This window comes from Doryrhamphus excisus, chromosome 21 (assembly GCF_030265055.1).
Source record: "Doryrhamphus excisus isolate RoL2022-K1 chromosome 21, RoL_Dexc_1.0, whole genome shotgun sequence".
NCBI classification, from domain to species: Eukaryota; Metazoa; Chordata; class Actinopteri; order Syngnathiformes; family Syngnathidae; genus Doryrhamphus; species Doryrhamphus excisus.
The window spans coordinates 14,288,610-14,315,360 of record NC_080486.1 but is presented as its reverse complement, the minus strand read 5'-3'; the positions used below and the strand labels follow the sequence as shown (position 1 = coordinate 14,315,360).

The window sequence follows — 26,751 nt, the reverse complement described above, 5'->3', positions numbered from 1 at the left end:
GTTGGTGGGGGCAACTAGGAAGTGGAGTATCATGGATGTCGGTGGGGGCAACTAGGAAGTGGAGTATCGTGGATGTTGGCGGGGGCAACTAGGAAGTGGAGTATCGTGGATATTGGCGGGGGCAACTAGGAAGTGGAGTATCGTGGATGTTGGCGGGGGCACAGCGGTCTTGTTGTCCTTACTTTATCTTTTGTTACCGCAGAGACTCGGGCTTGGGTCAAATGTGGAGATGGGGGGGGGGGGGGTATCAAGTGTTGGCTCACAGCCTTGGCACACAAAAGAGAAGTTCTGATGCTAATTATGGGCCTGCAAAGGAAAGCACAGTCGCCTAGTATCGATTGTGAGTCATAGACACGATACACAGGACATATCTTTTTACAATAATAATAATAATAATAATAATAATCATACATATTCTTTCTAATGTCTTTTTATCCAAAGATCTCCAAGGGCTAGGGGCTACAAAGGGGAACCATAACAGGGCTAAAAACCACAAGGTTTACAGAACATCTAAGAGGGGACAGAAAAAGTTTTGCCAAAAAAATGTCTTTTGAAAACAGTCAGTGGTGCCCCAAATAATACTCCCGTCCTGAGGTATCTCCAATGGTCCTGAGGTATCTCCAATGGTCCTGAGGTATCTCCAATGGTCCAAAGGTATCCCCCCCGGGCCTGAGGTATCCCCCCCCCCCCCCCCCCGGTCCTGAGGTATCCCCATGGTCCAAAGGTATCCCTGTCTAGGTCTAGTCTGTGCTTCCCTGCTTAGACTGCCTCCCCCGTGACCCCCCTGGGATAAGCAGTGGAAGATGGATGGATGGATGGATGGATGGAATTTTTCTACTGTGCCGTTTGCTAAAGCTGACCAAGCACCAAGTGTGACTGGAGTCCATCCGTACTGAAAGATAAAGAAAAAGCAAAGTTAGAATGGACAGGATGAGTTGTTGTATATTCCACCTGAAGCCCACACGCCGCTTGCATATGTCGTAACATTCTGTGAACGCTAATCTGTCCGTTCTTCTGATTGCCCGTGCAAGTGAGACAACAGCAACAATAAAAGTACGATGATGCCTGAAACCGACTTGGTGTCTTTGATGCACGGCGTACACCATGTGCAGTACGAGTACAAATATACGCTGGTCTTTCATGTCCTGCTCAGGAGGACAAAGTACAAAAACACAAACAACACAACAACACAACAACACGGACTCCCTGCTGACATGATCCTGGATATGAATTATGGATCCAAAGCGTCCACTTTGGGGGCCTTAGGTTCTCATCTCTGCTACCTGCTGCTGATGGGGTCCTGCTAAATGAGGTAAAATACTCATCATATGTAGTATGCTACACTGGTGACGAGATGTCAGTCATGTTCTATATCATGTACAGGAAGTACTTTCATAATACTTTCAAACTCTCCCAGTGCTGACGTATATTTATTCTTTATGTCTTTTGCTCCTGATGTTGACTAGATTGGGTAATAGGAATGTGACATTGACTCCAGGGGGCATTTCCTGCCTGGACTGCTCCAATCAAGTTCAAAAGTGTAGCCTAGGAGCACCCGAGGCCGATGCCCCCCCCATGCTGTGTCATGTGGCGGCTAAGGGCGTGTCGTGTGGTATCTACGCAGCAAACGAAAGCTCTCAGCTTTCCTTCTGCCCTCCATTGTCTCCGAGCACACCTGAGCCGCTTGACAATGGACTACCTTGTGTTCCTGCTGGGGTGTCTGGCCCCCGCGGTCAGCTGCTACCCGTCTGGCCAAGTGGCAGCCAGCTGTGAGAGCCTAGAGCCCCGGCACTCTGGATTGCCCCCGCAAGGTCACCCCGCACCCTTCAGGATCACCGCGCTCCGGAGAAAGCACAACTTGGGAGAGGAGGTCACAGGTGAGAAGATGGCTTCCATCGCATTTGGCGCTACGTAACGCCGCGGCCGTTGTTGTCTTCGAGTCTTCCTTTCTTTTTTCTAAATCTTTATCCTTTCATCTTCTTCCTCCAGTTGACCTCCAGGCTCCAGGTTCCAAAGCCTTCGTGGGCTTCCTGTTGCAAGCGCGGGTGTCGGGGGGGTCGGATCCTGTGGGTTCCTTCCGGCTGACGACAAACGATGCTCAGCTCCTCAACTGCAGCCGCAAACCTGTGAGTTGGGTGGTTCTTCATTTTCTGTCATTTGGCAAATAGTCAGGAAACTCATGTATTCATTTATCTGACAGCCATTTGAGTTGGCTCTGGCATCTCTGGGAACGCCCTGGTGGCCTCCCGGTGGAGCTGGAGGAGGTGCCCCCAGGGGGCGCAGCCCCACCATTTGAGGAGCACCACTACATGTATTTTTTCTTTTTCAGAACTCTGCTGTATCCCATACTTCGGCATCTCCAAAGACTTCCATCCAAGTGATATGGACATCAGGATCTTCTGGAACTGCCAAACCAGTTGAGTTCCAGTAAGGAGTCCTCTGTCAGGCAGCAGTACTGCCGAGTGCAGTAGTACCTAGTATGTAGTACCTAGTAGGTGTGTACTCCTGGACAGTCATGCCGTGTCTCTGCAGTGCTGCTTTTGTCCAGAATTACTGGACCTTCTGGGTTGATGTCGTCAGTCCAACCCTGACTTTGGCCGAATGGTCTACGTTTTCCAGCACGGCGGCAGAAAGGAGGCCAACAGTCAAATGTCGGTCTCCTCCAGCGACTGTAAGTTGGAGTAAAACCAGCAATGACCGTCCATCAGTTAGCAGTGATCAATGCATGAGGTGATACGTATCTTCAAAGTACTTAATAGTTACTTAGCTAATATTTGAGTATACTTTCAGAGGTTGTGGTATTTGTCCACCATGTTTTGATGTTTTCCTTCAATCCATCATTGAGCTTCTGCAGAGTATTTCCAGTGACGACTGCGGCGTCACCAAGGTGTGTTTCCGTCACCCTTCGCACTGTGACCCTCGGGTCGGCGCCGGCTGCTACTTCCTGTCCGCCGCCATGTTGTCTGGCAGCGACACGGCCGTCCGATATGAGATGACAGGAACCTCCGATGGATACATCGCCTTTGGCTTCTCGGATGACCTGACGATGGTGAGGTGGGGGGGGGGGGCTCAGCATCACCTTACACATTCACGTACTGTATATACATGTACTATACAGTACACCGTGTACTGTAAAGAGTACACAGAGATGATGTCAAAGATGGAAAATATTGATGTGGGATGTTTCTCCCAGGGAAATGATGACATTTACGTGTGCGGCAAAGCCAGCGATGGTCTGCTGCGATTGCAACACGCCTTCTCGACGGGACGGGAACGCCCACTAATTCTTCCTCTGGTACGCCACTTTCCTTTTCTCTCTTCCCTGGAAGCCCTCATGGTACCACTTTCCTTTTCTCTCTTCCGTGGAAGCCCTCATGAGCCTTGGCCGGTTAAATCCTTGGCCTGCTTAATCAACATCCATCTTACATATACAATCTAATAAAAACATCCATCTTACATATACAATCAAATAAAAACATCCATCTTCTACAGTTCATGTGTGAAAGGCAGTAGGAAGAAGCAGAACCACACATCCGACCAGCTTTCACTTCCTGCATTCCATCTACGTGATTCCCAAAGGATGAAGCCGAAACACACGTGACCTCCGCAGGCAAGCATCCACCCGGCCCCCACTCGGGCCCCCACTCAGGCCCCCACTCGGGCCCCCAAACAAGCCTCAGGACATTTGATGACGCCAAGCATGGCCGACATCTCGCTTGCGTGGTTGAGGCTTTGGAATCGGGGGCGGAAATGGGGGCAGACGTCTTGGCGAGACAGAGCAGGATGCTGCCGAGTCTTCCGCGCTTTAGCGACACCGTGACGCCATTAGCGATGCCGTGACATCCATCCATGCAAGTGGGGGACTCTAACGTGGAACTTGACTCTCCATCAGGGAAACATTTCCGATGTGAGAACGTCCATGCGGGACGGAGTGATCAGCTGCTCCTTCATCTCCTTCAACCCCGTGTCCACGCAGAGGAACACGGCCTTCAACACATCCTACCATCTCATGTTCGCCTACGGACCCAGCAGCAACGGTGAGCAACCTTTGATGGCGGGATGGGATGGCGTTGGACCAGCAACCCTTGAGAAGCCGCAGGTTGACTGGCGGGGGAATGGGATGATTCAGTCCAATGTGGTGCCCGTCGTCCACCAGGACAAATGGGCTTCCACACCAGCACCTTGACCAGCGCCAACAAGGTCCACATCGCCGTACCTCAGATGGTCGCCATCGCTGGATGGCCTCACATCATCAAAGCTCACGGTGAGATGTTTCCTCACGCCAGTAGCGGGAGTAGCTCGGGAAAGTAGACGCGGGAATCATGGAAAATCAACTCGTCCACGGAATCCTATTTCAGGAGCACTGATGGTGATGGCCTGGATGAGCTCGGGATGGCTGGGAATGCTGGTGGCCAGGTACCTGAGGGGCGTGGCCAAGGGACATCACGTGCTGGGCAAACAAGTCTGGTTTCTGGTAGGTACCTTCAGTACTGCAGTACTTCCTTCTCATAGAAGAAACGGTTTTCCCCAAGAAAGGCTAAACGCTAAAGGCTAAAAAGCTCATGTTTCTCTTGAACATCTGGACTCTTCTCAACCAGAAGAGTCCAGATGGGTCCGACTTGGGTCTTCCTGGATGACGGTGACTCGGAATATTCAGCCAAATGAACGTTTACTTGAACCTTCCGATGGAATGTGCCGATTTATCTTTTACATTTCCATTCACTTCCTAGCCCAAAGCGTCTGTTTTCTATGCCGCTTATCCTCCCTAGGGGATGCTGGAGCCTATCCCAGCCAGGTCCCAAACTATTACTATTACATCAAATCCTCTCGCCTCCGTCTGCCACTTTCACTTCTGAAGGTGATTTCAGGCTTTTTCCCTCCATCAGTGTTGATGGTGTGTGACCTTGACTTTCACCTTGACCTTGACCTTGACCTTGACGTGGTTGCATTCTTTGCAGGTACACGTTGCAGTGATGGCTGCCACAGTGGTATCTACGGCGACTGCCTTCATTCTTCCCTTCATCCACGCCAGGACCTGGTCTGGGGTTAGTGATCAGAACGTGATGAGTCTAGTATAAATACCACCTTGGACAACATGTACTATACTGTACGTACTGTACGCTGGTAAGGTACTACACTTCTAGGGCACAATGCTTTAACACCACAATACTACATTTGTACTACATGTCCAGAATACTGCATAGGTACTACATTTGTGGGTCCCCTTTAAAGTCGAATCTATGTATGAAGTATTAAGTATGAAGTATTAAGTATGAAGTATTAAGTATGAAGTATTAGCACTTCTGGTGAAGGAAAAAGCCATGAAGGCTGAACGTGTGTGTGTGGAGTACATGGGAAGTACATGGGAAGTACATGGGAAGTGTATATATGAAGTACATGGGAAGTACATGTGACACGGCCACCAACCATGAAACCACTCCATCATTTGGAACATTTTCTCCAAGAAAACAAGATCTCACACACGCCTGAAAAGGAGAAGGAAGAAGCAGAGTTTATTCATCTCCACGGTTCTCCAGATATCTCCTATCCTTTGTAGGGCGTCCATCCTGTGCTGGGCTGCCTGCTGATGGCTTTTTGTTTGATGCAGCTCACGCTGGCTTTGCTGCGCTGTGGACCACATCATGCTCTGTAAGTCCAGGTCTTAAAGGACCCCTCATGCTCTGTAAGTCCAGGTCTTAAAGGACCCCTCATGCTCTGTAAGTCCAGGTCTTAAAGGACCCCTCATGCTCTGTAAGTCCAGGTCTTAAAGGACCACATCATGCTCTGTAAGTCCAGGTCTTAAAGGACCCCTCATGCTCTGTAAGTCCAGGTCTTAAAGGACCCCTCATGCTCTGTAAGTCCAGGTCTTAAAGGACCCCTCATGCTCTGTAAGTCCAGGTCTTAAAGGACCACATCATGCTCTGTAAGTCCAGGTCTTAAAGGACCCCTCATGCTCTGTAAGTCCAGGTCTTAAAGGACCCCTCATGCTCTGTAAGTCCAGGTCTTAAAGGACCCCTCATGCTCTGTAAGTCCAGGTCTTAAAGAACCCATCGTGCTCTGTAAGTCCAGGTCTTAAAGGACCCCTCATGCGCTGTAAGTCCAGGTCTTAAAGAACCCATCGTGCTCTGTAAGTCTAGGTCTTAAAGGACCCCTCATGCTCTGTAAGTCTAGGTCTTAAAGGACCCCTCATGCTCTGTAAGTCCAGGTCTTAAAGGACCCCTCGTGTTCCGTAAGTCCAGGTCTTAAAGGAGCCATCATCCACAGTCCTTATGTGAGAAAGGAATACGTTTGTCTTGTCCGCGTGTTGTAAAGATATCCAAAGAGGTAAAGGAGGCAGCTAAGAATGCAGGTCATGGTGCTACAACTCCATGACGGAGAAGGGAGGCTATTCAAAGATCTCCAACAAGGTTTTCTATCCTTGCTGTGAGCATGCAGTAACAGGTTGATTGGTGATAATACGTCATCCATGTAGTATTGTAGTACTAGTAGTATTTCACACAGCCCCAATATGTAGCGTTACCTTTGCTAGCGGCCTGCAGCATCGGCAGCCAGCGTGTTCTCAAGCTAGTCGCTAGCCGGCTCGTGGCGAGGTGCCGCTACACCAGTGACGTAGTTCTCGGACCGTGGATGATGCTCATATGCTTCAGGAGGACATGCTAACGCTAACTGGTGACTACCAGGACCTCCCAGCATGCCTTGAAACACCTCATCTCATGTACGTTGTCATCAGGAAGCAAACGCAGCGCCAACATGTCTTCCTTGCTTGGCAGGAGGTTGGTGTTCAACTGCTGCCACGCTTTGCTTGCAGCGGTGATGAAAGTCCTGGCAGGTAAGTCCCGACGCATCGCTGGTCCACAAACAGGAAGTGGCTTTGTCTACGAAGACTCAAGGAGCACATCTCAAGACGTCGCTCCTCATGCATGAAAGCTACTAGAAGAAATGGTCATATTTAAAAAATGGCTTTTTCTCTCCGTATTTGCTGATTGACAGTTGCCGCCATATTCACTGGCCTCAAGCTGATTGACAGCACCGAGAGCCAATGGCTGCTCAAGGTGATGGGCGGTCTCCTCGGCTGGGAGCTTCTGTGTTACCTCGTCCTGGACGTCAACCTGAAATGCAAACTTCCCAGATCAGGTACATCTACACCCAATCTTTGGTCTTCATGGTTTAGACGTGATGGTCTTTTAGTCATTTCCCGTCTTTGTCTGACCTTCTGGATGGATGGATGACTTTCTACATCCCTCACCATCTCACCTCCGTAAACCAGGCAGGGCATTCCTCACAGGATTCCTTCCTGCTTTCCTGCTCCCGATAATAAAGGAATCAGATGCCCACATCCGTAGTAACGTCTGCATTGATTCCGTTTAAGAAGCAGAGGAGGAAGTATGGAAGCTTGCACGAGTTCCTTCCTGGGACGTCTGATAGCTGGAGTTCTCCTTCTTGGGTTCCTGTGCTGTGACGTGTTTGTCTTTGGATTTCAGATGCTGCAAAGGTGAGACTCCACCGTGATAAGATCCTACATCCATGAAAGGTCACCTTGACTGGCGTATGTCACCACAGATGAAAGCTGATGTTCTGCTGGTGGTCCTGGCCTTCACAGGAGGCCTCGTCTTTGTGCTCGCACTCTTGTGTGGAATCGGGATGTCATGAACGCCTTCAGACACCAAAACTGGCCGAGCGTTGACTGATAAGTTGCTTTGGAATAAAAGTCTCTCACTTGTCTGGTTTCCTGTTTGTTCACCAGCAACGTGGCTTCCAGAAGTATCATCTCACGCCAGCCCCAACATCAAAAGATCAAGCTGGACAGAACATCTCCGCTTTTCTCTGCAGCTATCTGCACGCAACCTGGTCACAACCTGGTCACAACCTGGTCACAACCTGGTCACCACCTGGTCACCACCTGGTGGTCACAACCTGGTCACAACCTGGTCACCACCTGGTCACCACCTGGTCACCACCTGGTGGTCACAACCTGGTCACCACCTGGTCACCACCTGGTCACCACCTGGTCACCACCTGGTGGTCACAACCTGGTCACCACCTGGTCACAACCTGGTCACCACCTGGTCACCACCTGGTCACAACCTGGTCACCACCTGGTCACAACCTGGTCACCACCTGGTCACCACCTGGTCACCACCTGGTCACCACCTGGTGGTCACAACCTGGTCACCACCTGGTCACCACCTGGTCACCACCTGGTCACCACCTGGTCACCACCTGGTGGTCACAACCTGGTCACAACCTGGTCACAACCTGGTCACCACCTGGTCACCACCTGGTCACAACCTGGTCACAACCTGGTCACAACCTGGTCACAACCTGGTCACCACCTGGTCACAACCTGGTCACCACCTGGTCACCACCTGGTCACCACCTGGTCACAACCTGGTCACCACCTGGTCACCACCTGGTCACCACCTGGTCACAACCTGGTCACCACCTGGTCACCACCTGGTCACCACCTGGTCACCACCTGGTCACCACCTGGGGAACAGCGAGGCAGGAAGGGCCTGCTGAGTGAGGCTCCTCTGGTCCTTTTGGCTGGTTACTGGAGGTTACAGCCCCCGTGCCCCCGTGCCCTCTTTGCCCCCTTTGCCCCCTTTGTCCCCCTTGCCCTTTCACACGCCACATTTCCTTGACTTCCTCCTCCCCCACGTCCATCCGTCACCACAGCAGCAGCGTCTTGTGGCGTTTATCCAGCAGCGGCGGTGGAGGCCGAGCCCTGCAACGCTTGGTTAGCGCGAGTTAGTGGCTTAGTCGGTCGGTTACTGCGGTTGATGGTACGACTACAAAGCAGCCAGACATGATGGGATCACACATAAGGCAACTCTCATAACATCCACTTTGACCTGTTGTCATCAAACGTGTTTCCCAGACACACATTGGCAGCATTGGGCGGCTGTCGTCAGTCACATGACTTTGAAGCTCTGCTTTGCGCTCTTTGAAATAACAGTTGCTGGACTGAGGCTCCTGTCCAAAGCGGGACCGGGTGATGCTGCTGTAAATTGCTGTGAGCGGCTGCCACTCAAAGTCGCGGCGTACGGCGATGGACGTGAGTATCCCACAGCGGGACATTCTTAGCGCTTTACCTTCCACCACGGACAGATTTGGCTTTTCTTTGACGTCAGGCTGCCGCCGGCTGGACGCCATTGTTGTGTGTATTCATCTATGGCTGTCCTGTTTGTTTTCTTTGGAAGTCTCCCCCATCTCACGGTTTATCCATCGAGGCGAGCCAAGCGCTGTCCTCCATGACCATCAACTCTCAGCCGCTTCCTTCCGAGTCCAACGCCTCGGAGTACTATGCCAACATGTGGAGTTACCCCAACAACTACTTCCCAGCAGTGCAAGGTAAAGCGGTCGCTTGTCCTCATGTCGTATCCAAACATGACAGACGACGGCGTGCCATCGTGGTGACCACTTGGAAGCAAACGGACTCAGACGTTCCGTCTGGCTTTGTTGGCTACCATTTGGGACGCTTGATGTCTTGGCGGGGGGGCGGACGTTTGCTTTGCCCCACGCTTCTTCTCTCAAGTCAAGCAGTGTCTGGGTGACTTTTTCAGGCGGGCCATTCTGCTACCAGAATGAGGGAGCACAGATTGTCCCGATTGCCATGTCGACGACACCAGCAGGTAGCGCCACTCCATCCGTTTCTCTACTGTCTAAATAGGAGCAGCACTCCGTCGGGGAAAAATGGCGCGACTCCTTCATGAGTCAAATATTTCCATTTTCCCCTTCGCCTTTTTAACAACATGCAATTTGGATTTATTTGTGTTTATGCGTTCTATCGTCTTCATATGCTTTGCCATCCAAACGGCCTCTTGGCACGGATGGCGACTGCCTGATCCCGGGGGGCTCTTTTCACTGGAATTCTGTCAGAACAAAACAATCATTGGGACCCCAAATGGATGAGGATGGGGGGGGGGGGGGTTGTACATACTACATGGTGTATTCGTACTGCGTGCTGACATAGTACATAGTACACAGTATATTCGTACTGCATGCTGACATAGTACACAGTGTATTGGTAGTGCGTGCTGACATAGTACATAGTACACAGTATATTCGTACTGCATGCTGACATAGTACACAGTGTATTGGTAGTGCGTGCTGACATAGTACATAGTACACAGTATATTCGTACTGCATGCTGACATAGTACACAGTGTATTGGTAGTGCGTGCTGACATAGTACATAGTACACAGTGTATTGGTAGTGCGTGCTGACATAGTACATAGTACACAGTGTATTGGTAGTGCGTGCTGACATAGTACATAGTGTTACTGGTAGTAGGCATACCTGGTGTCTAACATGTTCTCTCTGCTGCCCCCCCCCAGGTGACATGACGGCCCCTCAGCTCCAATACACCAGCTCCTTTTTCCCAAAGGGTGTGGTACAGGGACACCCCCCCCGTAAACAGTCAGAACGCAGCTTGAAGAAAAACCGGTAAGAGGAATCGTGGTTCTAGTGGGTCTAAAGCGGGTGTGTCTGAATCTGGTCCACTCGGGCTCCTTTTCTTGTTGAGAGATATTTTTAGACCAGGCTGAGAGCCAATCAAACACCAGCTGCAGGCGGCGGCCCCAACGTCCCCGGGACCGGGGCCCCAGCTCCTCCACTTTTTAAAAGCGATGTGTGCTGTCCTCAGAACAATCTGTTGGTCTTCTCAGCATGTCTGCTGTTGGTCCATCCATGTTTGTCTGCAGGGAAGCTGCACGGGAATACAGGAAAAGGAGAAAGGTCTACGTTCGAGACCTTGAGAAACGAGCGGAACAGCTTGAAAATGAAAACTTGGCCCTCAAGGAGGAACTTAAAAGCTGGAAAATATGCCCAGAGAAAGTCAAGTAGTTTGTGGGGAAGCCCTCAGGATATGAATTCACGTCTTTCTGTGGATCACGATGTCTTACTTTGCTGGAACGGAAAAATTGTGAAGAAAAAGGCGAAATGCGGCTCAAGCGGGAATTGTCAGCCCCTAACCGACTTCCAAAACTCTCAGATAAGACAATGACAATGTAGACCTTCAGGATGGGGTCTACACGTCGAACGGCAGAGAAGGAGCCACGGCTGAAAGGAAGGAATCTTCATCCTGGAACTTGAATGAGACCACCAAAGCAGCGGCCAACCGCCGATGGCCAACCGCCGATGGCCAACCGCCGATGGCCAACCGCCGATGGCCAACCGCCGATGGCCAACCGCCGATGGCCAACCGCCGATGGCCAACCGCCGATGGCCAACCGCCGCTTTTCCACACATGACATTGGAGCGTCGCTTTGGAGGTCAATCATGCAATTGGTCTTTCTTCACACTGGAACTTGACAAAGTATTGCAGCATAGCATTTACGTCATCAGATGGTCATATTCAAACCCCAGGAACGCCTTCATATTCATATTCATATTCATATTCCCATTCCCATTCCCATTGGATCCAATTCTAGTTGAATTTGTCTTGGAGAGGAATAAAGTATCATTTACCAGGATTACTACGAATAAAACATTCTTGATCCCACTTGACCTTGTCTGAGTCTTTAGTAATGTATGACATTTGAAATATTAGTATAATGTACCCTCATCAAAGTGGCAAGTATGCGAGCACAAAGACCGTAGGACTGGCTGAGACTGGAGTCGCTGCTGCCGCTGCTGCTGCCGCTTGTGGACGTCAGTAGGCCGTACAGTTGGCAGAGGAGCGTTGGGTACATAGAAAGTCGCTGGTCATCTCCATGTAGCCCCTGACCTCCGTGAGATGGCTTCCTGGTGAACAAAGAACAGCAGTTGAGTTCATCCACGTGTTGTCCATCCCAGAAGAAGGCCCAGGATGGGGCGTCGCGGCCATCCCGCCCAAGATTGGACTAACTTTCATCGGTAGGACAGATGAAGGATGTTCAGGAGGAAGGATACTTCCATCTTAGCTGTGGTGACGTGGACAACGCCAGCCTTACCTTCCATGAGGTTGTACAGGTTGCAGTAGTTGCTCCCGTGGTCTTCTACCACATACCAGCGCTCGGAGATGGACATGGCCTACGGGACAGCCGCAGGACACAAAACGCACACATTGAATTCTAGCGTGACAGGAGTGAAGTACACGCGCGGTATTTCCCAGGTGGGGGGGGGTAACCTACCCAAACACTACAGCAAGTGAAGAAATGGTAGGGGACGAGGCGGAAGTTGATGATGGAGACATCTCTCTTCAAGGGCGTGCTGTGTTTGGCAGATATGAAGTGGACCGTGGCGGACTGCAGCTGCAAGACACCCAAACAGGTACGGGTCACCTGTCGGCCCTACACCCCTACACCTGCAGTACACCCTATAGTACCTGGCTACACTAGCACCTATGTATGTAGTACCTGGCTACACTAGCACCGATGTATGTAGTACCTGGCTACACTAGCACCTATGTATGTAGTACCTGGCTACACTAGCACCTATGTATGTAGTACCTGGCTACACTAGCACCTATGTATGTAGTACCTGGCTACACTAGCACCTATGTATGTAGTACCTGGCTACACTAGCACCTATGTATGTAGTACCTGGCTACACTAGCACCCATGTATGTAGTACCTGGCTACACTAGCACCGATGTATGTAGTACCTGGCTACACTAGCACCTATGTATGTAGTACCTGGCTACACTAGCACCCGTGTATGTAGTACCTGGCTACACTAGCACCTATGTATGTAGTACCTGGCTACACTAGCACCCGTGTATGTAGTACCTGGCTACACTAGCACCCGTGTATGTAGTACCTGGCTACACTAGCACCCGTGTATGTAGTACCTGGCTACACTAGCACCCGTGTATGTAGTACCTGGCTACACTAGCACCTATGTATGTAGTACCTGGCTACACTAGCACCTATGTATGTAGTACCTGGCTACACTAGCACCGATGTATGTAGTACCTGGCTACACTAGCACCCATGTATGTAGTACCTGGCTACACTAGCACCCATGTATGTAGTACCTGGCTACACTAGCACCCATGTATGTAGTACCTGGCTACACTAGCACCCATGTATGTAGTACCTGGCTACACTAGCACCCGTGTATGTAGTACCTGGCTACACTAGCACCCGTGTATGTAGTACCTGGCTACACTAGCACCTGTGTATGTAGTACCTGGCTACACTAGCACCTATGTATGTAGTACCTGGCTACACGAGCACCTATGTAGTACCTGGCTACACTAGCACCCGTGTATGTAGTACCTGGCTACTCTAGCACCTATGTATGTAGTACCTGGCTACTCTAGCACCTATGTATGTAGTACCTGGCTACACTAGCACCTATGTATGTAGTACCTGGCTACACTAGCACCCGTGTATGTAGTACCTGGCTACACTAGCACCCGTGTATGTAGTACCTGGCTACACTAGCACCTATGTATGTAGTACCTGGCTACACTAGCACCTATGTATGTAGTACCTGGCTACACTAGCACCTATGTATGTAGTACCTGGCTACACTAGCACCTATATGTATGTAGTACCTGGTAAGTAAGTTATTTTAGTCGGTATAAAAAGCTAATTTTTGACAAAAATAATAATAATAATATTAATGAATATGGACCATATGTGGGAGCGTGCGGCTCATGTTTGACACTAAAAAGGTATTTAGTCATCGTGGCGTTTCTGATCATAAGCGTGTGATCTCTGTGATTGACATGTCCTTACAAAGTTCACAGCCAATAGAAAGCGGACCCGCCTCCACGTGTTCAGTTGTCCAATCGGCCAATCAGAATCACTTGGGAGACGTCGGCCCTTTTGTGTATCATCGAGAAAGCGTCCTTGTTTGAGGTGGGAATCATTTCCTTGTAACGCCAAACAATGGCTGGACATTCCTTCATTGATATGAAACCCAGTTTTGAAGCAAAGGTAAGACAACATTCATCATCATAAACTCCTTTTGGTGCCGCTAATTTGATGCAGAAGGTGAGAAGCTAAACCGAATTCCGTCCCACCAGGATGTCCGGGAGGTCGGCATCAACACTTAGTCGGCTGTTCAGAAAGAAAGAGTTGTAGATGGGATCATAGAATACATAGAAACCTTGTAGGAGCACCGCTGTCCTCCCTGCCTGCAGCCAGACGTGCTTTCCCACTTCTTTATCTGCGAAAGCAGGGATTCATAAACCGCTTGACACGGTATCCCCAAGTACCTGCACGGCATCAAACACACGTCGTTAGTGGACGAGCAATCATCCCACTCGGGTACTCGAACTATTGTTTTTTATTGGCAGCCATTCGCTTACTCAAGTGTTAGCATGTTAGCCATTTGCCTCAGTTCGTTTCATCAACACAATTTCATCTTTCATGGATCTCAGATCTCACTTGGACTTTTAGCAAGAAACCTTCCTCTGACTGAAGATAATCCTGCTAAAAGGCTGGACTCCTGAAGGAGTCGGCTCTTTTGGCTCGTCTCGCTTCGTATAAAGAGTCGGATCTTTCGGCTCTTTGGGCTCGTCTCGTTACGTATAAATAGTCGGATTATTCGGCTCTTTGGGCTCGTCTCGCTACGTGTAAAGAATCGGATCTTTTCGCTCTTTGGGCTTGTCTCACTGCGTAAAAAGAGTTGGATCTTTCGGCTCTTTTGACTCTTCTCACTAGGTATAACGTTTTGGCTGGTCTGATTCGTCCCCATCTATCATGCAACATCAACAAACTCATCCATCCATTTTCTACCACTTAACCTTATTAGGATTGCTGGTACGCTGGAGCCTATCCCAGCAGAGTTTGGGCGAGAGACGGGGTACCGCCTGGACTAGTCGGCAGCCAATTGCAGGCCACACCAACGAACCCAAATATTTAAAGGAGGTCATGTGACACGAGACACATGTTACGGTGAAGTGAAGAATTGAAATCATAAGCATGATGCAACCTATCAAGGTCTAACAAGCCCGATGTAGAAAGCCAACCCAGCCTACCATTGGACTTTGCATTGGGCGTGGAGAGGTCCAGCCAGACCGAGGTCCGACACGCCAGCTGCCAAAAACACCATCTTCAGCCAGAGGACACACTTCATGATGCCAACCACAACGTAGGGCGAAATACTGTGACAAACCTTAGTCGGGACTAATAGGAGCCAGGCGGGCATCACAGGAAGATCATGTGCTTTTCTACTGACCACAGGAAATAACATCATTCAATTAACGATTAACATCGTTAGTGGCAACAACAGCTTCACAAGACACTGGCTTTTCATATGCGGTGACACCTAGCGGTGGCCTTTGCTATTGCTGCTGCACTGTGTGATAGTCTTATGTATAATACTTATATATAATACACTACTAAGCTACACCAACGTAAGCTGTGCAATGCTGTAGCATCAAATAACACAAACTGCACAAAATACCTACATAGGCCTACCTTGGATATTAGATTAGATTGTATTTTAAAATAGAATTGCATCATAAACATACACAGATGTACTATAGATGTACTTTCTCTACATACAGTACCACATGCATACCTTACATTCTTTACACCCGTCCATCCAAAACCACGTCGGAGTGGAGCGTGACTTACCCTCAGGAGGTGGATCCAAAGGGAGATGGAAGTGGCCGTGGTCGGCGGTGGGAGTATGTCTCCAGATGCCGGGGGTGGGGGGTGGGGGGTGGGGGGGTAATGAGGAGTGTCACCGGGCCGACACGAGCACCAAAGGAGCAGGAAGGAGAAGCTCCGCTTTGGCAGCCATGTTAAGAAAGCAAGCTTTTAAAAAGTGTAGGAGTGCAACGTTCAGCATCGATGGCGTTAGCTTCACCATCGGTAAGACGCCATTTCTCTTGCTCTTCATCATCTCTTGCAGCTCACCTAGGCATGAACGTGTATATCAACAGTATATGACTGTACTGTACTATACTGGACTATACTGCACTGTACTGTACTGTGCTATGTTGTTCTTGTACCGTAGTGTACTGTACTATATAGTACTGCACATGTACTGTACATACATGCAGACGTTTCTTTCTTACGGGCTGATGGCACTTGTAAAAAGCACTTGTAATGCTGGATGCTGTCTCTATGGAAACCAGGAGTCATGGGAATTGACTGTGTGTGTGTGTGTGTGTGTGTGTGTGTGTGTGTAGTTAGGACTGTGAGCTTAGGGAGTGATTGGTACAAATGAAGTGAGCAATCTTGCCTTGGTGGTTTTGGAGCCTGTAAACCCTCTAAATGATTTTAATCCCCATTGTCCATGTGGACCAGTCCCCAAATCAAAGCCAGACCATGTAGGGTGCTAATATTCAGGGTAGCTAGCAAACATAGCAGGGGGGACCTGCTTGTGTGGACAATCTGTCTACGTGGATGGACTCATCAAGTCCATGTCTCTACCTTCCCTTCTTATGACTAAAGAGGCACCTCAGGGATTTGGACTGTGGGGTCGGACTGTGCTGTACTGTACTGTGTGTACTGTGTGTGCTGTGTGTACTGTGCTGTACTGTAAGATGTGACGTGTCCATGAAAATGCATTGATGACTGCGAGGCCGGGCTAGGTTGGTTCTGTTGCGTTTGTTGAAGAGCACGTGGAAGGTTCATCAACGATCAGAGCAGCACAGTCAAAGGAAGCTCATCATGGTATCTGCTAACTTCATCTTCTTCTTCTTCATTTCAGTTGCCAACGAAACTGGAGACAACAATTTCCACCCACTGGTTCGCTTTGCACGTACGTTATTGGTTTCCCAGCGTGGTGCCAGTGCTAGCAGGGTACTAGTAGGACGAGTCGGGTTAACCGGCCTGATTGGACCGAGGCTAGCAGCGTCCTCCAGAACTCATTTCCTGTTCCCATTTCTATGTGTATCCTAGTGGATGAGACATGGAAGTAGTTTGCATGCAGAAATATGCGGGGAGAAATCAGTATGTTAGCTATATGTTAGCATGCCAATGAGCACATGGCATCTCTGGTCCAAACCAACATGGAGCTTGACACGTAGACGTGTCATTGTCAGTCATTGACGTTAGCATAGCCCCTAAGGCAAACAAAGCTCTCCTTCAAGGATCTCATGCTCAGAACCAAACATCTGATTTCTCCCCGTCCCGGTCTTGCTCATAGCAGGGACTACAAAGACAGCCTTCATGTTGCTAAACCTTCTCCCTGCAGCTTCATGACTTATCTTCTCTTTCCTCATTGGACAGGGTCATGGTCCCAGAATGCACTGTGCACGGCCGATGTGTCCCCCACGGACGCACGGGACCAGAAGAGCCTGCCGGGGACGAATCTTAGCAACTTTGAAGAAATCTTAGCAGACGAACTTCCGATTCCTCAAGCACCAGATGCAATGGAAAGAACTGCTATCAGGTCTCGCCCACGTGCACGCACACACACACACGTGCACGCTCACACACAGTAAATGTCAGCCGCTTTCTCGGCCGCTGATCCATGTCAAACTGTCTTGTGTACTTTTTTGGAAAGAAATGTTTGGAGACACCAAGCACACTAATAACTTCATCTTCTTATTACGCAACATTATGCTGATGGTTTGAGTCCATCAACGAGTCAAGTAGGCCGACGCTCAAAAAGTAGTCCGTGTGCAGCTTGGATAACGGTGTCCAAGCTGTGTGAGTCCGCACACCACCAACGTCTCAACCTCTGAGTCCAGCCTGTGTGGCTAGCTTTATTTTCCAACAGTGCCTTCATCTTCATCTCCATCTCCATCTCCATCTCCATCTCCATCTCCATCTCCATCTTCATCTCCATCTCCATCTCCATCTCCATCTCCATCTCCATCTCCATCTCCATCTCCATCTCCATCTCCATCTCCATCTCCATCTCCATCTCCATCTCCATCTCCATCTCCATCTCCATCTCCATCTCCATCTTCATCTCCATCTCCATCTCCATCTCCATCTCCATCTCCCCGGCATGGACTTGACCAGAACATCAGGTCTCCATGACAACATGGTGGAGGACAGGACCTGGCCTGTTCACAGCGTTGCCACCAAACGTAGTGAGGGAGGACCCTGTGGGGCTCCCAAGTCACATGGAGGCCCCAGCGAGTTCTTGAACCCGGGGCTGCTGCCAGTGGTTGGGGCGTGGAGGGCTGACACGGTGGCCGAGCTGCACACAGACCACTTGACACACTTGACGTGGCAGCCAAGCGGCTGCTGTCCTGGTAGATGGGTGACTTCCCGGGTGTCTTGCAGGTTGCGATGTCTGGTAAAGCAGCTTGAGCGAGGGGGGGCGTCCCTGGTGGACCTGAAGAAAAACCTGGAGAACGCCGCATCGGTCCTTGAAACCTTGTACTTCCAGGAAACCAGGCAGGTTGTTCTCACCAAAAACATTCAATTATTGTTTGTTCCATAAATTTCCAGCAATTGGAGCTAGAGATGAACACAGGGTGCTCCTCGCCCGAGATGGAAATGTCACTGATTTCCTGTAACCTAACGACAGCATCTGACAGGTGGAGGCCTTCACTAGACTTCCATTTCCAAGTCAGCATTACCCAGAAAGTCCACAAAGTCTTACTAACAGACTGGTAGCGACCCTGGTCAGAAACATGTCAGCACACCGGCAGGTTTTGGTACTTTAGCTCCTAGCCAGCACTTTAGCCTTAGCCACTTTAGCGCTCACGTACTTGAACGCTTCCTTGGAGACCGGATGTTCTCAGTGCTTGCTCTCTTCCTTCAGACGTCTGTCGGACCAAGAAGACGAGCTGAGTGAAATTCATTCCGAGACGGTGCCATCGGAGGTCCGGGACTGGCTGGCGTCCACATTTACCCGCCAGCGGCGTCACATGATGCGGCGCTTTGAAGACAAACCTCGCTTCCGCAGCATCGTCTACGCGCTGCAGGCTGGCATCTTCGTGGAAAGGTTTCAAGCTGCCGCTCGCTTCCTCCTCTCGGGGCAGATGCTGGCTGTACCGTGCAGGCCGTTGGTGTCGACGCCCCTCAGGCTGGCTGGCACATGTCAACATAAGCGGCCATTGACATAACTAATAGGGACGTTCCTGCAGTCAAAATAAGGGATAGCGTATGGATATTGTTGTGATCATGAAAAGACTACTACTATGTGAAGTACTACTGCTGCTACGATGCGATACTGATACTTACTACTGACTACTTACTACTGACTACTTACTACTGACTACTCAGACTGTAGCTGCTGTGTGCCTGACTTGTGTTTCTTTCCAGAATGTACAGGAGAGCCTCCACCATGCCGGACCTCAGCTACCCCCCCGATGTTATCAGTGTACTTAAGGTACAGTATCCTTCTACGCTGCTAATCCCTGCCAAAATAGCAGATAGAAACTGAAACCGAGGCAATAGAGAATAATTGGCAGTCATGTGACATGCAGGAAACAATGTGAAATAAATGCAAACGAGGAAAGACAAGGTTGAACTCAATAGTGTTTACCTTCTGGCTCAAACTGCTGCCACTCACAACATTCTGTGGCCCCATGGCGGGTTATTTAGTAGGCGAGTGGCATAGAAATGGCGTAGGGGGAAGGATACAGCACAGCCATTTGTCGATGACAGAATGCTGCTGATGTGTTGCAGGATGTGGACACGTGGTCCTTCGATGTGTTTGCACTGAACCATGCCAGCGGAGACCATGCTCTGAAATTCATCTTCTACGAACTTCTCACCAGATATGACTTGATCAACCGCTTCAAGGTATCAACAATCTCAGTGCCCCAGGAGGGCGTTACAGTATCAGCAGTAGCAGTATCAGCAGTAGCAGTAGCAGTAACAGCAGTAGCAGTATCAGTATCAGCAGTAGCAGTATCAGCAGTAGCAGTATCAGCATTAGCAGTATCAGCATTAGCAGTATCAGCAGTAGCAGTATCAGCAGTAGCAGTATCATCAGTAGCAGTATCAGCAGGAGCAGTATCAGCAGTAGTAGCAGTAGCAGTATCAGCAGGAGCAGTATCAGCAGTAGCAGTATCAGCAGTAGCAGTATCAGCAGTAGCAGTATCAGCAGTAGCAGTATCATCAGTAGCAGTATCATCAGTATCAGTATCAGCAGTAGCAGTATCAGCAGTGACAGTATCAGCAGTAGCAGTATCAGCAGTGGCAGTATCAGCAGTAGCAGTATCAGCAGTGGCAGTATCAGCAGTAGCAGTATCAGCAGTAGCAGTATCAGCAGTGGCAGTATCAGCAGTAGCAGTATCAGCAGTAGCAGTATCAGCAGTGGCAGTATCAGCAGTAGCAGTATCAGCAGTGGCAGTATCAGCAGTAGCAGTATCAGCAGTAGCAGTATCAGCAGTGGCAGTATCAGCAGTAGCAGTATCAGCAGTAGCAGTATCAGCAGTAGCAGTATCAGCAGTAGCAGTAGTAGCAGTATCAGCAGTGGCAGTATCAGCAGTAGCAGTATCAGCAGTAGCAGTATCAGCAGTAGCAGTAGTAGCAGTATCAGCAGTAGCAGTAGCAGTATCAGTATCAGCAGTATCAGCAGTAGCAGTATCAGCAGTAGCAGTATCATCAGTAGCAGTAGCAGTAGCAGCAGTATCAGTATCAGCAGTAGCAGTATCAGTATCAGCAGTATCAGTATCAGCAGTAGGATTAGCAGCAGGATGGCGCGTCCTTCATGACACCAGGAGGTAGAAACATTTCAAGTATTTGAGTCCTCCAGTGCCCATATGAATATGTCCTGCATTCATCCATACGACATTGACCCTGAGTAGGTGACGGGGAGTCTGGATGGTGACGTCATTGGGTTCCTATTTTTCCTGCCCGTGTCCTGCAGGTCCCTGTCTCAGCGCTGATATCCTTTGCTGAGTCGCTGGAGGTGGGGTACAGCAAAAACAAGAACCCGTACCACAATTTGACTCATGCCGCTGATGTTACACAGACCATCCACTATCTCGTCCTCAAGACCGGCATGGTGGTGAGTACTGGCTCAGCATTCCGTGGAAGTCACTCTACGGAATGTGTTTGTGAAAGGATGTGAACATGAGCTAAGCGTGGAGAAGCTACAGGCCTGTAGCTGACGTCCCAGCATCCACAAGCACGTCCACAATGAACATGCCGACCGCGTGCGATGGCCGGCATGGAGAAGGTGTGATTTCTGTCATGTTTGTGTTTCATGTGTTTCAGCACTGGCTCACTGAGCTGGAGATATTTTCGATACTTTTTGCAGCAGCTATCCATGACTACGAACATACAGGAACTACCAACAACTTTCATATTCAGACCAGGTAGGTTCCAGGTAGGTTCCAGGTAGGTTCCAGGTAGGTTCCAGGTAGGTTCCAGGCAGGTTCCAGGTAGGTTCCAGGTAGGTTCCAGGTAGGTTCCAGGTAGGTTCCAGGCAGGCTGGGAATCGGGTGCTGGGAATAGTAAGGAGTGAACATTAGCGTGGACGCCATGGGGGGGCGCTCTAGGCTTGTGGCAACCGTATGATAGCCAACAGGCCACAGGAACACAACCTGTGGCCTCCCAGGCGGGTTGTTGTTCTTCTTCTTCTGTCCAAGAAGAATGTCCAAATAAAAGTATAGTATAGCTAGAGTCCAGGGCCACTTGGGCTCCAGGGGACGTGCAGTACACCCCATGTACACAGACACCAGTACACGGTGTGTTGGAGTATTATTCCTGAGCTATGAAGTTGGTTCAGTGCTGCATGTTTATGAACGACTCCTTTATGAACGCCAACATTAGTCCGCTGACCGCGTCCAGCCGAGCGAGTCTTACCTGGGGTTGATGTCCTCCATCTTTGCCATGTTGCCAGTTGAAAGCCGCAGTTTGCTTTTCCTGCAGGTCGGACACCGCCATGTTGTACAATGACAGAGCCGTGCTGGAGAATCACCACGTCAGCGCCGCCTACCGCCTGCTGCAGGATAACGATGACATGAACATCCTGGTCCACTTTTCCAAGGACGACTGGAGGTCACCACAAACAGGCTTGCTAATAAAAAACAACCATTTGCACTTTTTCATCTCAGTTTTATGGAATTAGGATTTGGATGTTCAGGCTCCTGGCTCCTACTTTTCCAGCTAAATTAGGAGCTCCCCACGGCTTCCTGACCACCAGTGACTGGAAGTGTGACTCTTTCAGGGAATTGCGTAATCTGGTGGTGGAGATGGTGTTGGCGACCGACATGTCTTGCCATTTCCAGCAAATTAAGGCCATGAAGAACGTACTCCAGCAGTCTGAGGTGTAAGTATGGATGAAGTCTCTTCTACTTCCACGCAAACCCTCACCTAAGTAGGAAAGAAGCTTTTGGAAAGCTCACACACGCTGGGATGGTCACATGACGGCCACGCCCAGATGGTTCTTATGCGTCACTCAGGGACTTGATGAGTTGACGTCCAGCACGTCGAGTCTTCTCATGGGGTCCAATACGGTATAGCCACACTTCATTCCTAGCGTCGTCCTTGCTAACATGTGGCGTCGGGAAACTGGGAGAAATGTGGGGGCGGAGATGCCGGATTTGCACCATGCTGTCATGGAAAGCATGAAGTGGGGGTCAAACAGGAACCTCCTTGAGGAGACTGATGGTCCTGTCTTTCCAGGATCGACAAACCAAAGGCTCTATCTCTGCTGCTGCACACGGCTGATATCAGCCACCCCGCCAAGCGCTGGGATCTCCACCACCGCTGGACCACATCCCTCCTGGAGGAGTTCTTCATTCAAGTACTCACATTTGCTTTGCATGAGGCTGCTCCTAAAAACAGCACTGGCCTAGGAAGAGTTCTAGAAAGGGACAAGGTCTGCTAGGACTGGATAGTCTTGGCCTTTCCTAGGAAGCGTGCTAGAAAGATTCCCAAGTCTTCGGCCTGTGAAGACATGAGGTGTAGATGTTCTTATGGATGGAAGCGTGGCGTTTCATGCAGCGCTTTCCACACGGCAGGAGTGCCAAGGACTACCTTAGGGCAGAGCCAACACAACAGCCGTGTGCCCACTGGTCTGCACACTTTCAGGTGTAGCGCCTAAAAGCCACGCATGGCCACGAGCCAGAGGCCAATAGGCCCAGAGGTCAGAGGTCAGAGGTCAGAGGCCAGTGCTGTATGTGCTCCATACTTCCTGGAGGTCCGGTCCTGTCCTGGTCCGGGTTGTTGCTGTGTGTCCAATCTCTGCTTGCTTTGTTTTAGGGTGATAAAGAAGCAGACTTGGGTCTTCCTTTCTCTCCTCTGTGTGACCGAAAATCCACCATGGTGGCTCAATCCCAGATTGGTAATTTTTACCCTTGACAAGTACAGACTTGAATATGGAGAGATATTCTCCAAGACCTAAGCACACGTTGGCGCGTGGAAACGTCTTCCCATCCCTTCTATATGTGATTGGCTGGCAGCCAGTCCAGCTGGGGTAGGCTCCAGCGTACCCCCGTCACGTCAGCTTCCATCCTTCTCTGCAGGGTTCATCGACTTCATTGTGGAGCCAACATTCTCCGTCCTCAGCGACATGATCGAGGTGATCGTCACGCCGCTCAGTGGAGATGGAGCTCACGCGGGATTGGCTGGCGTCAGGCGCTACAGGTGACGCATTCATTATTATTATCATTATTATTATTATTATTATTATTATTATTATTATTATTATTATTTATTGGTGCTGCTGCTGACCCCGGCTGCCACTTCCTGTTCCATGAGCTGCCGCTTGTGTGTTTTTTGCCACTCGGCTTTTGGGTGATGTTTGATGGTTCCTGGTGGATCTTTGGCATGATGAACATTGGCAAGATAAAAGAGCAACAACCTGGCAAGGTCTGCTAGTCTGCAAGGTCTGCTAGGCTTCGTGTACCTGGACTCCACACTGAGCAACAAGCGGGCACCTGAAAGCAGAGAAGATTCTTCATTCCCTCGAGAACGCCACACAATCTCACCCTTCCCGAGACGCAGCTCGCCATCCAGCGTGCCTCAGTTGTCACCATCCTTTCTGTCAGCAGCACGGCTGGTGCCGATGGACAGTCCTCCAGCGTGAAGACCGTGGGCTCAGACAGCAGCTGTTGTCTCACTGCCGTGGACTTCAGGAGGTTCAAGGTCACGTGGAACCTGGAGATCCATCGCAACAGGGAGACGTGGAAGACGCAGGCAGACGCAGGTATTCACCTTCACCTCTCCTCACCTTGATCTGCTGTCAGGACGCTTGGCCTGCTTGATTGGACCTTTTCAAAATAAGAGTTCCACTCTGCAGCCACATCCTAGCGCCTGATATCGCTCGATTTCGCTTGATATCAGGCTGGGCTCTCGCTGCTTTTGGACTTCCTTCTGATGATTGCTTTTCTTCTTTATGTTTTGAGGGTTGCATCTTCATCCATGCACGCGCACACACGCACGCACACACACGCACACGCACGCACACGCACACGCACACACACACGCACACACACACGCACACGCACACACACTACGCTAGTACGAGTAGGCAGATACTTCAAATGTCATCTCCCTGATCAGATGATGTCTCCACAGATGATCCAGCCCAGTGTCTCCCCATACCTTGCTGCCAAGGACCCAGCTACTGCATCGGGTACTATAGGCTGCCAAGGTCAAAGGTCACAAAGACCCAGCTCAGCGATGCCAGAGCAAAAGCCAGAAGACTGCATAGCATCTCTCTGCGTTATCGAAAGTCTTCTTAGCCGTATGGAAGGTATGGAAGGTATGGAAGGTATATGACTTCCTTCAAATACTCAAATACCAGAGCATGTGAGTACATGAGAATATGAATGGTGTGACAGCTACTCCGCTACTTCTAATACTTATACTTCTCATACTAATACTTCTAATACTACCACTGTGAAGGTCTTCTTCATAACTCTAACTTCATAACTCCACGCTAGTCTTATTGGTAGTCACGTTCTTTTTACTTTCATTGTATCTCAAGTATGTACAGTATACTTTGGTTACTTTGTGCAATACTGGTGTTTTCATATGAACTGTCACTGTGAAATAAATTACCAGTAATCAAGAAATGGCTATTTATGTCTGAGCCTACATACTCTATCTTATTTATGTCATAGCCTACATAGTGTGTCTTTTATGTATGTGCTAGCCTATATACTGTAGTGTATCTGCTTTTATGGGTGTCGTAGCCTGCTCTACTGTACTACTACTACTACTACTACTACTGTACTGTATGTTCCTCCTAGATGTAAAAGCATCATCACCTAGTTCAACATGTGCTAGATCTTTCCCAGGTACACTCGGATATATGGTAATACTAGGATATATGGTAATACTAGGATATATGGTAATACTAGGATATACGGTAATACTAGGATATACCGTAATACTAGGATATATGGTAATACTAGGATATATGGTAATACTAGGATATATGGTAATACTAGGATATATGGTAATACTAGGATATATGGTAATACTAGGACATATGGTAATACTAGGACATATGGTAATACTAGGACATATGGTAATACTAGGATATATGGTAATACTAGGATATATGGTAATACTAGGATATATGGTAATACTAGGATATACGGTAATACTAGGATATACGGTAATACTAGGATATATGGTAATACTAGGATATATGGTAATACTAGGATATATGGTAATACTAGGATATACGGTAATACTAGGATATACGGTAATACTAGGATATATGGTAATACTAGGATATACGGTAATACTAGGATATACCGTAATGTCAACCTGTCTACTTCAAACATGATTGACAGCTAGCTTCTACTAGCACGTGTGATGGTGTACTTTTGTGTCAATCGAAGTATTTTAGCCTCTCTTAGGTGGCAAGTTTTCATCTTTTTAGGCATTCGACATATGACTGCACATGCCCTTCATATGACCTTCATATGACTTTGTTCATCAGCGCACACAATGCACCTCTGCTGTGTACGCTAAGTCTTGCTGTGATTTCTCCCACGTATATCCACCATCTTGGATAGCACGCCCAGCCTTGGCCATCTCCTCCAACCAGCAACACCGGTCGTTCTCCAATGCGATGCTCCAGTATGACTCGTGTAGCATAGCATGCCTTGTGTAGCATAGCATGCCTTGTGTAGCATAGCATGCCTTGTCGGCGCTGACGTGGACCCATGGCCTCGTTGCCAGCAGCAGGATGAAATCCGTCCTAAAGTCAGCACAGCTTTCCACAGCATGTCTTTCTGTTCATTGCGGACTCCTTAAAGACGGGCGTGGCCTTCGCAAGGTCTTCGCTACGTGTCGTGTTGGACTGGATGGATTATTTACAGTCTGTTAAGTCCCTCATCCCTCATCCCTTTCCCTCCACTGTTTGTTTTGTGAGCGGTGTAAAGTCCTGCTTTACATGGGTCCACAACACTTCATGAGCTAATGTTGGCTCGGGCCACAAGGGGCCAAGTGAAAGACCAGGAAGGACATGGAAGAGGTTCCCTTGGTTGGCCGAGGGTGGTGGAAAGGGTAAATGTCCTGCATGCCAGAGATGCCGTGAAGAAACCAAACGTGGTCACGTGTGGAGTCACGTAGGCTTCAGCACCAGAAGGCGGGATGGCAGTTGAGCAGCAACAAAGACCTTCTCTTTCTTTTCCCAGGAAACAAAGCATTCTTTGTCGATTGCAACAACGTCCGTCCACTGGATGAGGGAGGAACTCCAACGTGTGGGATTCATTCCAACATCTGCTCCAAATGATCTCTACTTTCTCATCGCTCAGACTTTGTCTGCCATTCTGCTGTGTCCCGCCTAAACACATCACCTTGGAGACCACCCCTCAGGGCCAGTCCTCACCACACGGGACGGAGCGCTGCTGTTCAGTAGCTAACCTTTGCCAAACGGCGATGAGCTGACAAGCAGCAAGTGTTGTGTGTCATGTTGGGTGCAGACGGCATGTGATGCTAGCAGGACCTTTAAGAGGACTTTGCATTGAAAGTACGGCC

General features: G+C 49.4%; 4 protein-coding genes across 16 annotated transcripts; 3 read left to right on the top strand and 1 right to left on the bottom strand.

Annotated features, from left to right (window-relative positions):
* The first annotated feature begins 38 nt into the window (after nucleotides 1-38).
* On the top strand, nucleotides 39-7,911 carry LOC131109085 (putative ferric-chelate reductase 1). Of its 7 annotated transcripts, none has more exons than XR_009120640.1 (16): nucleotides 39-1,312; nucleotides 1,467-1,877; nucleotides 1,990-2,126; nucleotides 2,330-2,427; nucleotides 2,533-2,671; nucleotides 2,846-3,049; nucleotides 3,194-3,295; nucleotides 3,893-4,037; nucleotides 4,157-4,264; nucleotides 4,359-4,474; nucleotides 4,959-5,045; nucleotides 5,558-5,649; nucleotides 6,771-6,829; nucleotides 6,991-7,134; nucleotides 7,370-7,492; nucleotides 7,561-7,911. XR_009120640.1 is itself a non-coding variant. In XM_058060674.1 (16 exons), the coding sequence occupies exons 2-16, from the start codon at nucleotides 1,565-1,567 to the stop codon at nucleotides 7,648-7,650; spliced, it is 1,845 nt and encodes a 614-aa protein (XP_057916657.1). In that variant the 5' UTR covers nucleotides 39-1,312; nucleotides 1,467-1,564; the 3' UTR covers nucleotides 7,651-7,911. The 7 variants fall into 7 exon arrangements, 5 of the variants coding, with proteins under 5 accessions (XP_057916657.1, XP_057916661.1, XP_057916658.1 ...); XR_009120639.1 differs by having other exon boundaries at nucleotides 7,268-7,492; nucleotides 7,561-7,592; XM_058060674.1 differs by having other exon boundaries at nucleotides 7,482-7,492.
* Nucleotides 7,912-8,608: 697 nt separating this feature from the next.
* On the top strand, nucleotides 8,609-11,511 carry LOC131108956 (cAMP-responsive element modulator-like). Of its 3 annotated transcripts, XM_058060429.1 has the most exons (6): nucleotides 8,610-8,783; nucleotides 8,957-9,055; nucleotides 9,201-9,351; nucleotides 9,564-9,632; nucleotides 10,339-10,447; nucleotides 10,705-11,511. In XM_058060429.1, exons 2-6 carry the CDS (start codon nucleotides 9,050-9,052, stop codon nucleotides 10,844-10,846), a joined length of 477 nt encoding a protein of 158 aa, XP_057916412.1. In that variant the 5' UTR covers nucleotides 8,610-8,783; nucleotides 8,957-9,049; the 3' UTR covers nucleotides 10,847-11,511. The 3 variants fall into 3 exon arrangements, with proteins under 3 accessions (XP_057916413.1, XP_057916412.1, XP_057916411.1); XM_058060428.1 differs by having other exon boundaries at nucleotides 8,610-9,055; XM_058060430.1 differs by lacking the exon at nucleotides 9,564-9,632 and having other exon boundaries at nucleotides 8,609-9,055.
* Nucleotides 10,355-15,000, bottom strand: LOC131108958 (uncharacterized). Of its 2 annotated transcripts, none has more exons than XM_058060431.1 (5): nucleotides 14,916-15,000; nucleotides 14,042-14,150; nucleotides 12,115-12,234; nucleotides 11,935-12,013; nucleotides 10,355-11,746 (listed from the first exon to the last, which is right to left on the bottom strand). In XM_058060431.1, the coding sequence occupies exons 1-5, from the start codon at nucleotides 14,987-14,989 to the stop codon at nucleotides 11,655-11,657; spliced, it is 474 nt and encodes a 157-aa protein (XP_057916414.1). In that variant the 5' UTR covers nucleotides 14,990-15,000; the 3' UTR covers nucleotides 10,355-11,654. The 2 variants fall into 2 exon arrangements, with proteins under 2 accessions (XP_057916414.1, XP_057916415.1); XM_058060432.1 differs by lacking the exon at nucleotides 14,916-15,000 and adding an exon at nucleotides 14,244-14,358.
* Nucleotides 13,751-24,820, top strand: LOC131108955 (dual specificity calcium/calmodulin-dependent 3',5'-cyclic nucleotide phosphodiesterase 1C-like). 4 transcript variants are annotated; one of them, XM_058060427.1, is made up of 16 exons: nucleotides 13,751-13,869; nucleotides 16,601-16,651; nucleotides 17,122-17,284; nucleotides 18,130-18,243; nucleotides 18,614-18,796; nucleotides 19,117-19,183; nucleotides 19,483-19,599; nucleotides 20,672-20,812; nucleotides 21,022-21,122; nucleotides 21,679-21,807; nucleotides 21,977-22,078; nucleotides 22,435-22,555; nucleotides 23,014-23,095; nucleotides 23,277-23,397; nucleotides 23,802-23,959; nucleotides 24,331-24,820. In XM_058060427.1, the coding sequence occupies exons 3-16, from the start codon at nucleotides 17,265-17,267 to the stop codon at nucleotides 24,495-24,497; spliced, it is 1,623 nt and encodes a 540-aa protein (XP_057916410.1). In that variant the 5' UTR covers nucleotides 13,751-13,869; nucleotides 16,601-16,651; nucleotides 17,122-17,264; the 3' UTR covers nucleotides 24,498-24,820. The 4 variants fall into 4 exon arrangements, with proteins under 4 accessions (XP_057916410.1, XP_057916408.1, XP_057916407.1 ...); XM_058060425.1 differs by lacking the exon at nucleotides 13,751-13,869 and adding an exon at nucleotides 15,644-15,756 and having other exon boundaries at nucleotides 23,805-23,959; XM_058060424.1 differs by lacking the exon at nucleotides 13,751-13,869 and adding an exon at nucleotides 15,644-15,756.
* Nucleotides 24,821-26,751: the final 1,931 nt, after the last annotated feature.